This window comes from Diprion similis, chromosome 10 (genome assembly GCF_021155765.1).
Source record: "Diprion similis isolate iyDipSimi1 chromosome 10, iyDipSimi1.1, whole genome shotgun sequence".
NCBI classification, from domain to species: domain Eukaryota; kingdom Metazoa; phylum Arthropoda; class Insecta; order Hymenoptera; family Diprionidae; genus Diprion; species Diprion similis.
The window spans coordinates 16,164,538-16,179,565 of NC_060114.1; the positions used below are offsets into that span (position 1 = coordinate 16,164,538).

Here is a 15,028-nt window from a genome sequence, read left to right on the forward strand (position 1 = left end):
AAGATGGCGGCTTGACGATTCCTCGCCGAGTGAATTCAGCCGGCGGATTAAACGGTAGTACTTAGTGAGTTGAAAAAAAGGGCAGCGCTTGGCTTATGAGAGGTTTCGAATTCGTCAACGTTCGATGCAGAAACCGCTCAGGTTTTAGTTTCTGTAAAATTATACTGTAATCCATCGATTTTTCAGACGGTGGTGTAGATGCTCGTAACTGTTGGAATCGCAGTATCCTCGCTCCTCCGATCGATCTTTGGCTTGTAATTTCGTCGGGTGGCTGGAATTTCAGGCTCCGTTAATCTGCACTGAGATCGTGTTATCCATCGACTACTCTTAACCTCGTCGTCTACGATCATGGAGGCCCTTATTCCAGTGATAAATAAACTCCAAGATGTATTCAACACCGTTGGTGCTGACGCCATACAATTGCCTCAAATCGTCGTTCTCGGAACACAGGTTAATTATAATTTCACCTATACTCTATTGACAATGTGTCGGTACTTTTTAAACCATTGATTCAGACAGTCTCGCGTTCCTTTCTTAAACACACGATCTCGCCCTCGGATCCTTCACCCTTTATCTTAAATCGTAATCCTGCTTATTGTCGATATCAATTATATTTCGAATTCCAAGAATGTTTCACTCGATGTATTTCACCTCACTCATTAAAACTGCTATCATTTAAAAATGTTTCTATTTTTGTCGATGATTTTTACCAGTTTTATCATTTCTTTAACAGCTGAATTTATTTTCTGGCGATGAGACCTGTGATGAAAGGAAACATAGTTTTTTTTATTTTTTATTTTTTATTTTTTTTCTTACCCCCAATGTCCAAGTTACTCGTCCACCTTAACGACTACTTTTATAAAAAAAATTGCTGCAATTTTTTGTAAAATTCTATTTTCTTATCAGAATCCAGCAAAAACTATTTTTCTATTTCTACAATTGTCAAATTAACACACAAGTGATACTTTGAAAAAAAAATGTTGACCTAGTACTAAATTACTTTTCTTTTACCACCAATGTCTGATATTAATCATTTAGTGATGGTCAATGATTTTTGAAGATAAAAATGTTAATCCCTATTTCACGCTATGATAAAAAAATTTTCTAGAGTTTAAGAGTCGTTAAAAGTGCAGATAAATTATTATAAATCTAATTTGATGAAAAATTTTCTATCATGAACAGAGCTACGGAAAACCTCGCAGTCACAAATAGTTTGGGAAAGTGTTTATTTCTATGATCAATCATCTTTTCCAATTCCCTTGTGTTATCCATACATGCTCTCATTTGAAAATCAAGAGAATATCCGACAAATGAAATAAGAATATATGTTTGACGATATGGTTTCGATTGTACACAGAGCTCCGGAAAATCGTCCGTCATAGAGAGTTTGGTCGGCCGATCGTTTCTGCCAAGAGGGACTGGTATAGTGACTCGTAGGCCGTTGATTCTTCAGCTTGTTTATGCCCCGAAGGACGACAGAGAGCATAGAACAGCCGAAGATGGAACGCTCAACCTTGACGAGTGGGGTGTGTTTTTGCACACTAAAAATAAAATATTTACAAACTTCGATGATATCAGGTTGGAAATTGAGGCCGAAACGAATCGGATGGCTGGATCGAACAAGGGAATTTGTCCGGAGCCGATTAACCTGAAGGTTTATTCAACCTCGGTTGTAAATTTGACACTCGTCGACCTGCCAGGGATCACTAAGGTACCCGTTGGCGATCAGCCCGAGGACATTGAGGCGCAAATCAAAAACTTGGTTCTGAAACACATTTGCAATCCAAATTCCATAATATTAGCCGTTGTAACGGCAAACACTGACATGGCGACCAGCGAAAGTCTCAAACTGAGCAAAGACGTCGATCCCGATGGTAGGAGGACACTCGCAGTTGTTACTAAACTGGATCTGATGGATGCTGGTAATTTGATCAACTGAATAGTAAATTAGAACCGTATTTCTTTCTTTTTTTTCATCTGCTAAACTGGGGCTAAGCTTAAGAATTAATTTGGCGAGCCAACCTTGATCCACAAATTTGTCCGGAGCAATTGTGCTTGTCTTAGAATTATTTTATCATTCGTTTATGCAACCTTGCTTGAGAGTCGCTTGTTATTTTGGGTTTGAGGAACGGATGCGATTGATATCCTGTGCGGACGGGTGATTCCTGTGAAGCTGGGGATCATCGGAGTTGTAAATCGTTCGCAGCAAGACATAATGAATAACAAGAGTATCCAGGACGCTCTTAAGGACGAAGCTGCCTTCCTCCAAAGAAAATATCCAACTTTGGCAAACAGAAACGGCACTCCTTACTTGGCAAAAACCCTGAACAGACTTTTAATGCATCATATTCGTGATTGCCTTCCTGATTTAAAAGTAAGCCTTCGCTACATTGTTAGTCAGGAAAGCGTGTAAATCTGATACCCTTTCTTTGTTCTTCAACAAAGGAACAAAAGGAACTTCGGTCAGGTAACAATTATTTTTTCAATCAACAGACACGTGTGAATGTGATGGTCTCCCAGTTCCAAACACTTTTGAACTCGTACGGAGAGGATGTGGGAGATAAAAGCCAGACGCTGCTTCAGATAATAACCAAGTTTGCGAGCAGTTACTGTTCAACGATTGAGGGAACGGCGAGAAATATAGAGACAACCGAACTCTGCGGAGGTGCTCGTATCTGCTATATATTTCATGAGACATTCGGACGAACACTAGATTCCATTCATCCACTGGCCGGTCTAACTAGGATGGATATTTTGACTGCAATTCGAAACGCCACAGGTCCCAGACCGGCTCTCTTTGTTCCCGAGGTCTCGTTTGAACTTCTGGTCAAGCGACAGATCAGGAGACTCGAGGAGCCTTCGCAACGCTGCGTCGAACTAGTTCACGAAGAGATGCAGAGAATCATTCAACATTGCGGTACCGAAGTTCAACAGGAAATGCTTCGTTTTCCAAAACTGCATGAACGCATCGTCGACGTTGTTACGCATCTTCTACGTCGACGATTACCCACAACTAATGCTATGGTGAAGATATTTCAAATACCTTACATGCAACTTTCGTGTGCGTAATGTGAAATTGCAGCATTGACATCAATTTCACTATGACTCACCTGAACGACTTACCTTATTTGTAATGACTGTGTTCCTCTCTTATTTGGTCACTTGTTATGATTAACCAAGAGAATTTGTTTACAAGGTGGAGAACTTAGTCGCTATCGAGCTTGCTTACATCAATACCAAACACCCAGATTTTCACAAAGATGCGGCACTAGTCTCTTCATTATTAAAGAATGCAGAAGCGGATCAAGTGAGACCCAGTAAAAGACATATATCTACTTCTTCAAATATTTCTACAAGCAGTACAATTCTACCTTCTGAACAAGTGAGCATAAATTGGTGATCCATTCTTGCTTTAATTTGAACAATTTTCTATTTTTGTACTTATATTTATTAATAATCTTTTCTACTGTTTATCAACAATTAAATTTTCCTGAACAGAATTGTGAGAAAATTTCATCGTTCTCAAAACATACGGTTTTTTTTTTTTTTTTTTTTCCCCTTGTTGGTTGAAAAATTTTTTGATCAACCACAGTCAATCAAATATTTTCGTCCCGTTAAAAGCTCTGAAAATGATATTTTGTTAGAATCAAAAAGCAGTCAACAATCGTGAGGAGCTACCGGTATTTAATAACGAACAAAGTAAAGAGGCGCAGGCAAATCATTGGCTGCTGAGCAACTTGCTGCCGCAAGTAAAGTCTGAATCGATAAGCGGCAACTCCATCGATGGATCTCCAGTAAGATATAGGGATGGAAGTCCCACTCCTAATCCTACACCTAGCCCAAATTCTGTTTCGGATTTACAGCGGGGATCGCCTCAGCAAAAACCAGTAAATCTACTTCCAGAAGTTCCGATGCAAACTTCTCGCAAGCTTAGTGATCGTGAGCAACGTGACTGCGATGTGATCGGTGAGAAATGTGGAACGATCACTGCCTTGATCTTTGTTTTTCAATTCTCCTACCGTTTTTCTTGTTCAACTGTAAATAACGAATATTACTTTGTACTTTTCAGAGCGTCTGATCAAGTCGTATTTTTACATAGTAAGAAAATCAATTCAGGACAGCGTACCGAAGGCTGTTATGCATTTCCTCGTTAACTACGTTAAGGACAATCTACAGAGCGAGTTGGTTACTCACCTGTACAAAACTGACCACATTGAGTCGTTACTTAATGAAAGCGAACACATCGCCGTGAGGCGTAGGGAAGCTGCTGATATGCTCAAAGTGCGTCAATTTTTTATTTATTTATTTATTTATTTTTTTCACAAATATTATCGTTCCTTCACGTGGGAGTCTCGAAACGTGAACCGTGATCGAGAGACCCGCTTTAAGGATAATGGATACATAATTCATACAATTATTCGGTCACTGAAGAATGGTGTATAATTATATTTATATCATTTACAGGCACTAACAAAGGCTGGGCACATCATAAGTGAGATTCGTGAGACACATATGTGGTGATCATCGTCACTAGTCGCATGAGAAATGCACAGGTGCAGAAATGCTAGTTACAAATAGGTATATCACTTGCGTCTGGACATACGCCGGTAATTGATTAAATTAATGCCATTTGCCTGTTGAATCAAACGATTCTGTTTTTCAAGCGGTTATATTCAATATCCTGAAAACTGCTCGAGTATGCAATTCATAGATTTGCAAAGTTTCAAGTTCTTCGCATGCACGATTTAAGAAATCAGATTACGGTATCCGAGTAAATGTCAAGGGTATTTGTAAAAACAAAGAGTGAAAAACTTCGCATGGAAAATAGAATCAGCTGTATATTTTTGTTTCAGGGAGCTTTTCTTTTTTTTTATATATATATTTTTTTCCCTCCCCCCCCCGTCTTACTTATTGTTATCATTCGTAGTTATGGCGTAGTTATTGACTGCAATTTCGTGTGAATTCTTACTTGGGGATGAAACATGAGTGTCAAATGTATATCTGACATAGGCATCGAGGTATACATGTACAATGGTAGTCGCTGTATTAATTATTATATTTTTAATTGATTCTAATTGTTAATGATGTTTATTGTACTATTGTATAAAAATGACGTATACAATTATTACGAAAAACTAGGTAATAGGAAACGCGCGCACGTCCCGGTAATCATGCATTAATTTTTAAACGGTTCCAAGTTATAAAAAGCACGTCGAATTCATCTATATAGGCTATTATCGCTGTCTGTGTTAAATTCTGAAATTCTTTGTGATTTATAAATTTTCAAAATTTCAGTTCAAATCTTTTTCCTGCAAATTGGAAGAGATCTGCAAACATTTTTCGCGATATAAAAAAAACTAACTATAACTATCATTTTATGACCAAGGTATTACAGCAAAATTCGAAATTTCGAAAGGCAAATATCGATGGTTTTCCTTCTTTTTTTTTTATTCTCTCTTAAATTTGTTCATGTATGTACATAAAAAGAGTTGGACAGAAGTTTGACTTTCTGCCACGCTTAAACTTTGTAAATATATTTAAGAAAAACACAGTGAAAGTCTCGACGGAAAAAAAAGAAAGACAGAATTACTGCCCAAAAAATCCAAAGATCGCTACTATATTCTTGTCGTTCGTTTATCTTCATATACTCGAACAAAAAATTCTTTGATTCTACAATTGTACTGTTTTTAATTATTATCCATAATTGATTTTTCTTAGATATTATTGTTAGGCGATTTTTTTTCCTCTTCTATACATATATATATATATTTTTTTTTTTTCAAATTTATTTTTGTTTTTTCTTTTCCTCTTTTTTTTTTTTTTTTTTAGACAATTCCAAGTATGATGAGTGTGAATCCAATAATAAATCATAAGCAGTAATATTAAAAACGTTTGACCGTTTTTTTTTTTCAACTTAATTTTCTATAGTTTAACTAACACATCATCTGTTGTTTATTCAAAAACAAAACCCAAGAAACAAACTACTTCACTTAGATGTGCAACCTACACTATTGAAACATTGTATTAATGCTTGCTGAGTTCTAACAGCCTCCATGCTAAAATCCGAAATCATTTTATCAACTAGCTCAGCGTGATGCAACAATATCGGCAAAGCGGCCTTATGATTTCCATCCGACATATTTTGAATCGCTATCAATCTTTGTCGGACAGATTCGTTGACAATCTTACTCGTTTTTGCTCTATCAATTCTGGTAGCACACTTTGAGCAAGAATTTTGTAACTTTTCACAAATCTGGAAACATTTTTTACATTTGTACAAGAAATCTGGAAGTGGTAGTGACAAATTCTTGCTGCAAGCTTCGCAGTTGCAATTAAAATTGTATTTTTCGAGGAGGTAGTTACGCCTCTCTGATTTAATGTCGCGTAGAAAATGCGGCCCGTAACAATCCAAAATTTCTGTGCCCTTTGGAATGAAGCGTATAGCTCGTACAACGACGTTTCCTTGAATGTAAAATTGCACAATGAAATTTCGACGCTATATTTGTAGTCTTATATCATTGATTCAATTCCAATTATTTCAGATAAATTGTCAAAATTTACCTCTAGGATAACTATGGCGAACCACATTCGGGTGACAGCTGTGATTTGTCAAGCTGACCGTTGCATAAATTGCTCCACCAACAGTTTTTGGTTCCCAGACTTTGGTGCCCTTATCCAAAACATTTTCGACTATCTCGTATGCATTGGAATTTATTGCTTGCAAATGGCGAAGGGTTGCCGTAGCTAAAATATGTTCTTCGTCGTCGCCAATTTCAATTTTTGGTAATATTTTGGTGGACACGTATCTGAAACATTTAGCTAGAAGTATGCTGTGTAATGCATGCATAAGATTCACCTTTGGGTCGATATCTTTGGAATTCGTTTCCAGTGAATAAACGGTGCAATAATCCATCGGGTCATATTCTTTATTTAATCCAATTTCTAGTCTTTTTTTATTGGTTTCATTGTTAGAATGATACTTTTTTAAGTCAGCACTCAGTTTATCGTCTTTCTCTACATCCACGTTTCGTGTCGCAAGCAAAACGGTTGCTCTATACGCTAACAAAAGTCGTGAACTTTGTATTTGCTTCATACTATAAAAATAATCAAAGACTGTACACTCCCAGCGATGATACTTTTCCCACGATTCTATTCTACATTCCTCCGAACAATAATTTACCTGAAAATTATCCTTATTATCAACATTTTCATTATCAATATTATCTTGCGTAATTGTTGTCATACTATTTCTCCTCGTTAATGTAATGTTTTTTATTTTTTAGGAAAGAAGTCGATACTGTTATAGCGAAAAATCGTCTTGCTAACATTTGATGAAATATTCTAAAGTGTTAAACAAAGTTGTGAAAAACTCTGGGATCTCGGCGATGATTTATTACAATGGAATTTCAGAAAAAACAGTAATTTTTTTTGTCATATATTCAGGCTTGATTTCTGTTGGGAAAATTTTTAAAGCAATCCGGTTCTCAGAAAAAATTAAGACTAAAACTTGTAAAGGTCCAACATAGAATTCTCATTTGGAATTTTAATTTCTGTGGCATATTTGAGCGATTACTCACTGTTTGGCAATTGCGACATGGTATTTTAACAGTCTCCATAGACTCTAACGACTTGTGGCAATGAAGGCAGTTACTTTGGAGCATTGCTTCGTCAGTGCTCCAAGCAAAAGGCTCGTCAACTATCAAAACACTGCCAGTTTTTATATTCCTTGTAGCGACCAAATGCCTGCCCTTTGTCTCATCATACCGGAGGGCTACGGCGTCTGAACAGCTCTGTAACTTTTCATTTTGTTTACCCAAAACTCTGGGGATAGATATTTGATCATCTTTTTGACCATCGGATGTTCTACTGTGGCTTTGTTTTTCATTCAAAACGCCGAGAAACGGAGAAAGTCTTTCCAACTTTTTTTCATCGTTAATTTCCTCCCCCCCTTGTTGTTTTATACTTTGAAAGAAGTGTTTTGCTTCCCTTATACCTTCTCTGGCTAAAATTTTTGCCTTTTCTGTATCTCCTAAGATTTTTAGACACCTTGTTTCATAAGACAAACATTCCATTTTGTAGATTTGATGGTCTCTCTCGTTTAAAATTGGGATTAATTTTTCACTCAATACTGAAGACATGTGTTGACAATCCTCCAAACATTTTTGAAAATATTCAGCCGCGAACGAGCAACGAATACGGTCCATCAGAGCAGCCAGAAAGACTTTAGAGTCATTAATATTGGCCGAAAATACCGCCTTCGTAAGTCGGGACATTTTTTCATCAATTTTATCCGTTTCAGCAGCTTGAATTAGAAATTTCTCAGCCTCTTCATTACTTTTTGCTCGATAGAATTCTTTTATTGTCCAGTTACGAAGCTCGGGGATCTCTCGGACTGTTTCAATGACTTTATTAGCGTTTCCACTCTTTGATTGGTCGACGAATTTTTCGAAAAATTCACTCTCTGTCGCGGAGCGATAAGCTGTATCGAAATAGCTGTTCATTCTAATTCTGAAAGAAATTTTTTTTAACAAACTCAATATAAGCACACCGAGAGATTTAAATTTTCTTTTGGTATCACTCACCCAGTTCTCGAACACATTTTAACTATTTCTATCCGCTAGAATTACTATATTTATTAGCGGGATCGTTGAATTGATATTATTTTGACTGCAGAACATATGTACGTATGTACTTTATCGAAACAGATATACCTCTAATTTTAGATTTCACGTTTTCATCTTCCTCAACTGGTAAAGGTGCGATCTTTTTCCACGCGGATGACTTTTTGTCAATTCATCGCAATCATCGCAAAATATTCCTTCACGATTCATTTGCGTCGGGATGAATTTTAGTTTTCTTTACCACAAGCGCACACCTATTATGAATCCTGATTATTAACGACGAGGAAAAATGCATTTTAGTTTGAACTTGGGAAACTAGTCAAGCTAACGGCAATAATTCGATCATTTCGTCTCGATATCTAAACTACGGATAAACGCTTGCTTTCGACATCAGAATAAACAATCTAGTATTTTAGAAACTCATTTCCAACAAATAGCCGTTAAGAAAAATTTACTTGTACGATCGTAATTCGTATTTCGAACGACTTGCGCATTGATCACGTGATTTTAGTCGCTCGAAACAAACGAGGGCAAGTACATACATATATATTTCTTGGCAAGCTTTAGTTCTTCAACCGAACAATAGTATGTGGCGTATACATACAATGTTTTTTTTGGCACTGTTACCAGGGTCATTCCACATAGTATGTACAATGTATTTACGTGCATACAAAGATCACGATTGAAACACTTACGCAGGGTCGTATCGCAACGAAGCGCAACTGCAAGGAACGATTTTTTTTCTTTTGCCTTTTTTGTGCTACGAAATTACGTACAAATATACATATGGACATAAATTCAGTTTTTTTAATCATACTGTTGCCCTGTAAAGCCAGAGATATGCGAAAATAATTTTTACCAACTTGGCACGTTCGTTGTTTCAGAAATATAGTCGCATAAGCTGCAATGGCGCGCGTTTGATTGGCACGCGATTATAAAGCTTTCGTTCGTGTGCTTTGCTGACTTATCATACGCAAAATTTGGGAGGTGATCATGCCAATCACACGAAATCATAGTCGTAAAGTATTTAAAACTGTATAAAATATTTATTTAGACATTTTCTGTAATATACATCGTGTAAATAAACACACACATAAATATAAATACGATATTTTCACTTGCATACAAAACTATGCGGTAAAATATGTAAGCGTCGTGAGAAAAATTTTGATCAGTTCTTGATTAAAAGTAATTCGCATTCGTGGAACAATTCCTACAGGAATGTGAATGTTCCCAATAAGGCCATCAATGAAGATCACTTGTCGCAACGTAGCGCCTGCGCTATAATTTTATTCTACAATGAGTTTTCCAGTCTTCGTTATCTGAAATCTTCTTGTTACCTGTATATTTTAACATATTATCAAACATTATTTCGTCATTAGCTGAGCATGCCTTGTATTAATTGAAAATAGATCGGCGTTAATTGTCAGTGAAAAATCTTCACGACGAAAAGTGTGTTAGTTATTACTACGATATCAATTTTTCTTACGTTAATAAGTTCATTGGCACAAAGTGAGAATTATGTATTTAACGTTACAAATAACAATAAGTATACATCTTAATATAAAAATATTTACGTCTCTGTCGCGTTTCGTTGTGAACGATTTCCTTTTTTTATCTCAATTCAACACATCTGGCCCAAATCTCATTTTGGCGACACACCCTCGAGTGGCATCATACCGGATAGTTTAATCCATTCAGTGTAACTGTGAAAATTTGGCCAATTTCTGTCGGTGGTAACCAATCTGTAAAATTTTTTATCAACTTTTGAAAAAGTAAAAAGTTTCTCCACTTTTTACCAAAATAAGACATCAACTGCCCAAGTTTCACTCTGATCACTGGAGTATACTCCGGTATAGGAGTTTTGCATGCCCGCGTTTTCGAGGTGTACAACGCATCTTTATAAGCACCTTAATCAGTTTTGAAGTTAGACTAATGAGCTGTATCAGGTCTCACAAATATGAATTTTTTTCACATATTTATACTCAGGATTTTCACATTCCTGATGGGAAGACTTTAATAAAGGCGAAAATAAGTGATATTAAACGTAGTCAGTAACGACCGAATCTGAGGGAGTCGGTAGACTTTGTTCATCGTGATACGGTTTATAGTTACGAGAACTGTAATCGACCGTGCGGTAATCCTTTCACATCGTTGACTGAAGTGCATACATCTTCATTCAACGTCAACATAGATAACATACCTGGAGAAAAACATTAAGAACTGCGTAACGTAAAGTTCAAGAAAAGTATGAGACCAATTACGCACATCCCAATTATTGTGAATACCACAGTGTATTTAATCACGCTACAGCAATAAGAAAGACCGTTTTCTACAGCTCTCTGCGTGGATCGGTCATAAGGAAAGCGTGAAGAGGTGTAAGTACGGTTGGTTGTGTAAGTATTTTGATCATCGAAAAAGACATCTGGGCGGTGATGGAGGTAATCGCCATAAGCTGCGTCACCACGAATATCACCTCCACCTTCGTTACCATGACAGTCGTGTCCATAGGATCTACTCTCGGTATTACCTCCAGAGTGTCCACCATGATGGTTGTCTCCACAGGATCCACCGACAGTATTACCTCCGTAGTGTCCACCATGATGGTTGTCTCCACAGGATCCACTGACAGTATGGCCTCCAGAGTCTCCACCACCATAGTCTCCACCTCCAGAGTCCCCACCACCGCAGTCGTCTCCGCAGTCCGACATAGTCTAAAATGTTTTACCCTGTGCAATTCATCTTTACCTTACGCACTGATCTATAAAAAGATCAGTGACCTTGTGTACCAAGGGTATACTTGCATCTCGTCATCTTGAATATAACGTTTTATTCTGACCTAATAGAGTTATGCATACTTCGTACCAATTCTACGAGTTTTAATCCAGGAAAAATGTTATGATCAAAACGTATGGAAACAAACTATATCTATTACAAATCGGAATAGCTTATTCCCATCTCAAATTTAAATCATATGCAAATTGCAATAATCACTGCAATTTCAATTTACAGACTAGTATCGTGCCTGATGAGTCTAAATCGATAGATAAACTATAAGAATGCACTAATAAAAAACGTTATGTCTCAATCTAGCCTATGCCATTGCATGCACACAGTAATAAGACCAAAGGGTAAATACTCGACATGTTCGTGTTCCAACTGTTACGTATTTCACAACCGGTTTTTCGTACCTTTTCAATAAAAACCAGTCAAGGTTCGTTATGATCGCTCAATTAACCCTACACTGGTATTCCAAGGTAACTGGTCACCCCAGCGTTTCCAGCGTTCTATTGCACTCCTCACTGATTTACATCTGCGAATGAGGGAGAGAACATAGCAGATAAAGAGTATATTCTGAAATGAGCCATTAGCTCTAAAAAGTAAACTAGGAAAGCTGCAGCAGAGCAAGCAGGGTTAGAAATCTACACGTGTAATGAGGTTTTAAACGTTACATGTATAGTAGTTACTGTATTTGACAGGTATATCAACTTATCGGTAAATACATATTTGGAGAAAATGATTTACGGTTATGCGTTTTCCAGAAACATTATTACCCTGGGATTTTTTCACATGAACTGATGCACGAACAAGAATTCTCTTTTTGCCACACAGCTACTAGAATAATAGGTAAAAATGTATCGCAAATTGAACGTGTACATACATACGTATTGCTCCAAGCGTCGGCGGAGGACACATTTATATTCAAGTATATCCGCTAAAATTGGCAAAGACTGATAGCCTTACGGGACTTTTTGTAACCGAAAATGAACGAGAAAAATTCATCGTCAAGCGGCGCCCTCTGCGTCTATCCCTGCACACGGATATCAAGTCGGCAGGCCGTCGGTACGTAGAGGCAACAAGAACTGATGTTACCATTGCTCACCGTATGTACCCAGAAAATGCAGAGTCTAATGTCATTCCAATCTATAGAATGACGAACGGGAACATGCAAATTCATTTGAGCCAAATTCAGCAATGTTAATCTAAGTCCATCAGATCGACAAAAGTAATCTTTTTCTTGATATAAACGATGGGAGAAATAGTCAAAGAAATTGATCAAAGCATCAAGATATATAGTTGTTAAAACTGAATAAAATATTTATTTAGACATTTTCTGTAATATACATCGTGTAAATAAACACACCAATTAATATAAATACGATAGTTTCACTTGCATACAAAACTGTGGGGTAAAATATGTAAGTGTCCTGAGAAAAATTTTGATCCATTGTTGTTTAAAAGTAATTCGCATTCGTGGAAGAATTCCTACAGGAATGTGATTGTGCCCAATAAGGCCGGCAATGAAGATCACTTGTGGCAACGCAGCACCTGTGCTATAATTCTATTCTACAATGAGTTTTCCAGTCTTCGTTATCTGACACCTTGTTTCCTGTATATTTTAAAATATTATCAAACATTGTTTCGTTATTAGCTGAACGCCTTGTATTAATTGAAAATAGATCGGCGTTAATTGTCAGTGAAAATCTACAGGACGAAGGGTGTGACTGTTATTACTACTATATGAAATTTTCGTACGTTAATATAAGTTTACTGGCACAAAGTGAGAATTATGTATTTAACGTTACAGATAACAATAAGTATACATCTTAATATAAAAATATTTACGTCTCTGTTGCGTTTCGTTGTGAACGATTTCCTTTTTTTTTTATCTCAATTCAACACGTCTGGACCATTTAATCAGTTTTGAAGTTAGACTAATGAGCTGTATCAGGTCTCACAAATATGAATTTTTTTCACATATTTATACTCAGAATTTTTACATTCATGATGGGTAGACTTTGATAAAGGCGAAAATAAGTGATATTAAATGCGGTCAGTAACAACCGGTCCTGAGGGAGTCGGTAGACTTTCTTCACCATGATGCGGTTTATAGTTACGAGAACTGTAATTGACCGAGCGGAAATCCGTTCACATCGTTGACTGAAGTGCATACATCTTCATTCGACGTCACAGACACAACATATCTATACAAAAACATTAAGGCCTACCTACGTAACAAAACGTACACGACAAATACGCCGACAATCAGGGACATCGCGATCATCGTGCATACTGCAGAGCTGTTATTCGGGCAAGAGCAATCAGAAGAATCGCTTACTACAGTTCTCCGCGGGGAATGGTAATAAGGACTGCGTGAAGAGGTGTAAGTACGGCTGTACGTGTAGGTATTTTGATCATCTAAGAAGACATCTGGACCTTGATGGAGGAAATCGCCAAAAAATTCGTCACCAAGAATATTACCTCCACTGTCTTTACCATGACAGTTGTCTCCACAGGCTCCACTCTCGGTATTGCCTCCAGAGTGTCCACCACAATGGTTGTCTCCACAACATCCATTCTCGGCATTGCCTACAGAGTGTTCACCAGAATGGTTGTCTCCACAGGATCCATTGTCAGTATTGCCTCCAGAGTCTCCACCCCCATAGTCTCCACCACCATAGTCGCCTCCAGAGTCTCCACCCCCATAGTCGCCTCCACAGTCTCCACCACCATAGTCGCCCCCAGAGTCTCCACCACCATAGTCACCTCCACAGTCTCCACCGCCACTTCCGCAATCCGACATAGTCTAAAATGTTTTAACCTGTGCAGTTCATCTCCACCTTACGCACTGATCTATAAAAGATCAGTGACCTTGTGTTCCGAAGGTATACCTGCATCTCGTCATCTCGAATATAACGTTTCATTCTGACCTAGTATAGCTATGCATACTTCGTACCAATTGTACAAGTTTTAATCTGGGGAGAATGTTATGATCAAAACGTATGGAAACAAACGATATCTATTACAAATCGAAATAGCTTATTCTAATCTCGCATTTAGATCGTATGCAAATTACAATAATCACTGCAATTTCAATTCACAGACCGTACCGGAGTACGGAGAATCGTACCGGATGAGTCTAAATTGAATAGACAAACTATCAAAATGCACTAATAAAAAAACGTTATGTCTCAATTTAGCCTATCCCATTGCATGCACGTAGTGATAAGACCAGGGGTAAATACGTGACATGTTTGTATACCAAGTACTACGTATTTCACAACCATTTTTCGTACTGTTTCGATAAAAACCAGTCAAGTTTCGTTATAATCGCTCAATTAACCCTACACCGGTATTCCGAGGTAACTGGTCACCCCAGCGTTTCAATGCACTCCTTACTGATTTACATCTGCGAATGAGGGAGAGCACATAGCAGATAAAGAGTATATTCTGAAATGAGCCATTAGCTCTAAAAATTAAACTAGGAAAGCTGCAGCAGAGCAAGCAGGGTTGGAAATCTACACGTGTAATGAGGTTTTATACTTTACATGTATAGTAGGTACTGTATTTAACAGGTATATCAACTTATCGGTAAATACATATTTGGAAAAAATGATTTACGGACA

General features: G+C 37.4%; 3 protein-coding genes across 5 annotated transcripts; 1 reads left to right on the forward strand and 2 right to left on the reverse strand.

The window, feature by feature from the left end:
• Positions 1-194: 194 nt before the first annotated feature.
• LOC124411877 (dynamin-1-like protein) lies at positions 195-5,557 on the forward strand. 2 transcript variants are annotated; one of them, XM_046891386.1, is made up of 9 exons: positions 195-450; positions 1,358-1,922; positions 2,127-2,374; positions 2,494-3,024; positions 3,197-3,382; positions 3,645-3,794; positions 3,864-3,966; positions 4,070-4,281; positions 4,465-5,557. In XM_046891386.1, exons 1-9 carry the CDS (start codon positions 349-351, stop codon positions 4,519-4,521), a joined length of 2,154 nt encoding a protein of 717 aa, XP_046747342.1. In that variant the 5' UTR covers positions 195-348; the 3' UTR covers positions 4,522-5,557. The 2 variants fall into 2 exon arrangements, with proteins under 2 accessions (XP_046747342.1, XP_046747341.1); XM_046891385.1 differs by having other exon boundaries at positions 3,645-3,966.
• On the reverse strand, positions 4,895-8,829 carry LOC124411879 (SET and MYND domain-containing protein 4-like). 2 transcript variants are annotated; one of them, XM_046891392.1, is made up of 4 exons: positions 8,712-8,829; positions 7,578-8,508; positions 6,562-7,180; positions 4,895-6,462 (listed from the first exon to the last, which is right to left on the reverse strand). In XM_046891392.1, the coding sequence occupies exons 2-4, from the start codon at positions 8,499-8,501 to the stop codon at positions 5,987-5,989; spliced, it is 2,019 nt and encodes a 672-aa protein (XP_046747348.1). In that variant the 5' UTR covers positions 8,502-8,508; positions 8,712-8,829; the 3' UTR covers positions 4,895-5,986. The 2 variants fall into 2 exon arrangements, with proteins under 2 accessions (XP_046747348.1, XP_046747347.1); XM_046891391.1 differs by having other exon boundaries at positions 8,583-8,813.
• A 1,665-nt stretch (positions 8,830-10,494) lies between these two features.
• On the reverse strand, positions 10,495-11,844 carry LOC124411919. Its single transcript, XM_046891459.1, has 2 exons — positions 11,813-11,844; positions 10,495-11,335 (listed from the first exon to the last, which is right to left on the reverse strand). Exon 2 carries the CDS (start codon positions 11,278-11,280, stop codon positions 10,954-10,956), a length of 327 nt encoding a protein of 108 aa, XP_046747415.1. The 5' UTR covers positions 11,281-11,335; positions 11,813-11,844; the 3' UTR covers positions 10,495-10,953.
• Positions 11,845-15,028: the final 3,184 nt, after the last annotated feature.

Excerpts from the sequence above, each read along its gene's own strand:
- LOC124411877 (XM_046891385.1), top strand. The coding sequence starts at position 349 with ATGGAGGCCCTTATTCCAGTGATAAATAAACTCCAAGATGTATTCAAC. Across the intron at positions 2,375-2,493 it reads ATTGCCTTCCTGATTTAAAA|ACACGTGTGAATGTGATGGT; the intron begins GTAAGCCTTCGC and ends TTCAATCAACAG. Across the intron at positions 3,025-3,196 it reads TACCCACAACTAATGCTATG|GTGGAGAACTTAGTCGCTAT; the intron begins GTGAAGATATTT and ends TTTGTTTACAAG.
- LOC124411879 (XM_046891391.1), bottom strand. Across the intron at positions 7,181-7,577 it reads CATGTCGCAATTGCCAAACA|GTAAATTATTGTTCGGAGGA; the intron begins GTGAGTAATCGC and ends GATAATTTTCAG. Across the intron at positions 6,463-6,561 it reads TCGCCATAGTTATCCTAGAG|GAAACGTCGTTGTACGAGCT; the intron begins GTAAATTTTGAC and ends TTTACATTCAAG.
- LOC124411919 (XM_046891459.1), bottom strand. The coding sequence starts at position 11,280 with ATGGTGGTGGAGACTCTGGAGGCCATACTGTCAGTGGATCCTGTGGAG.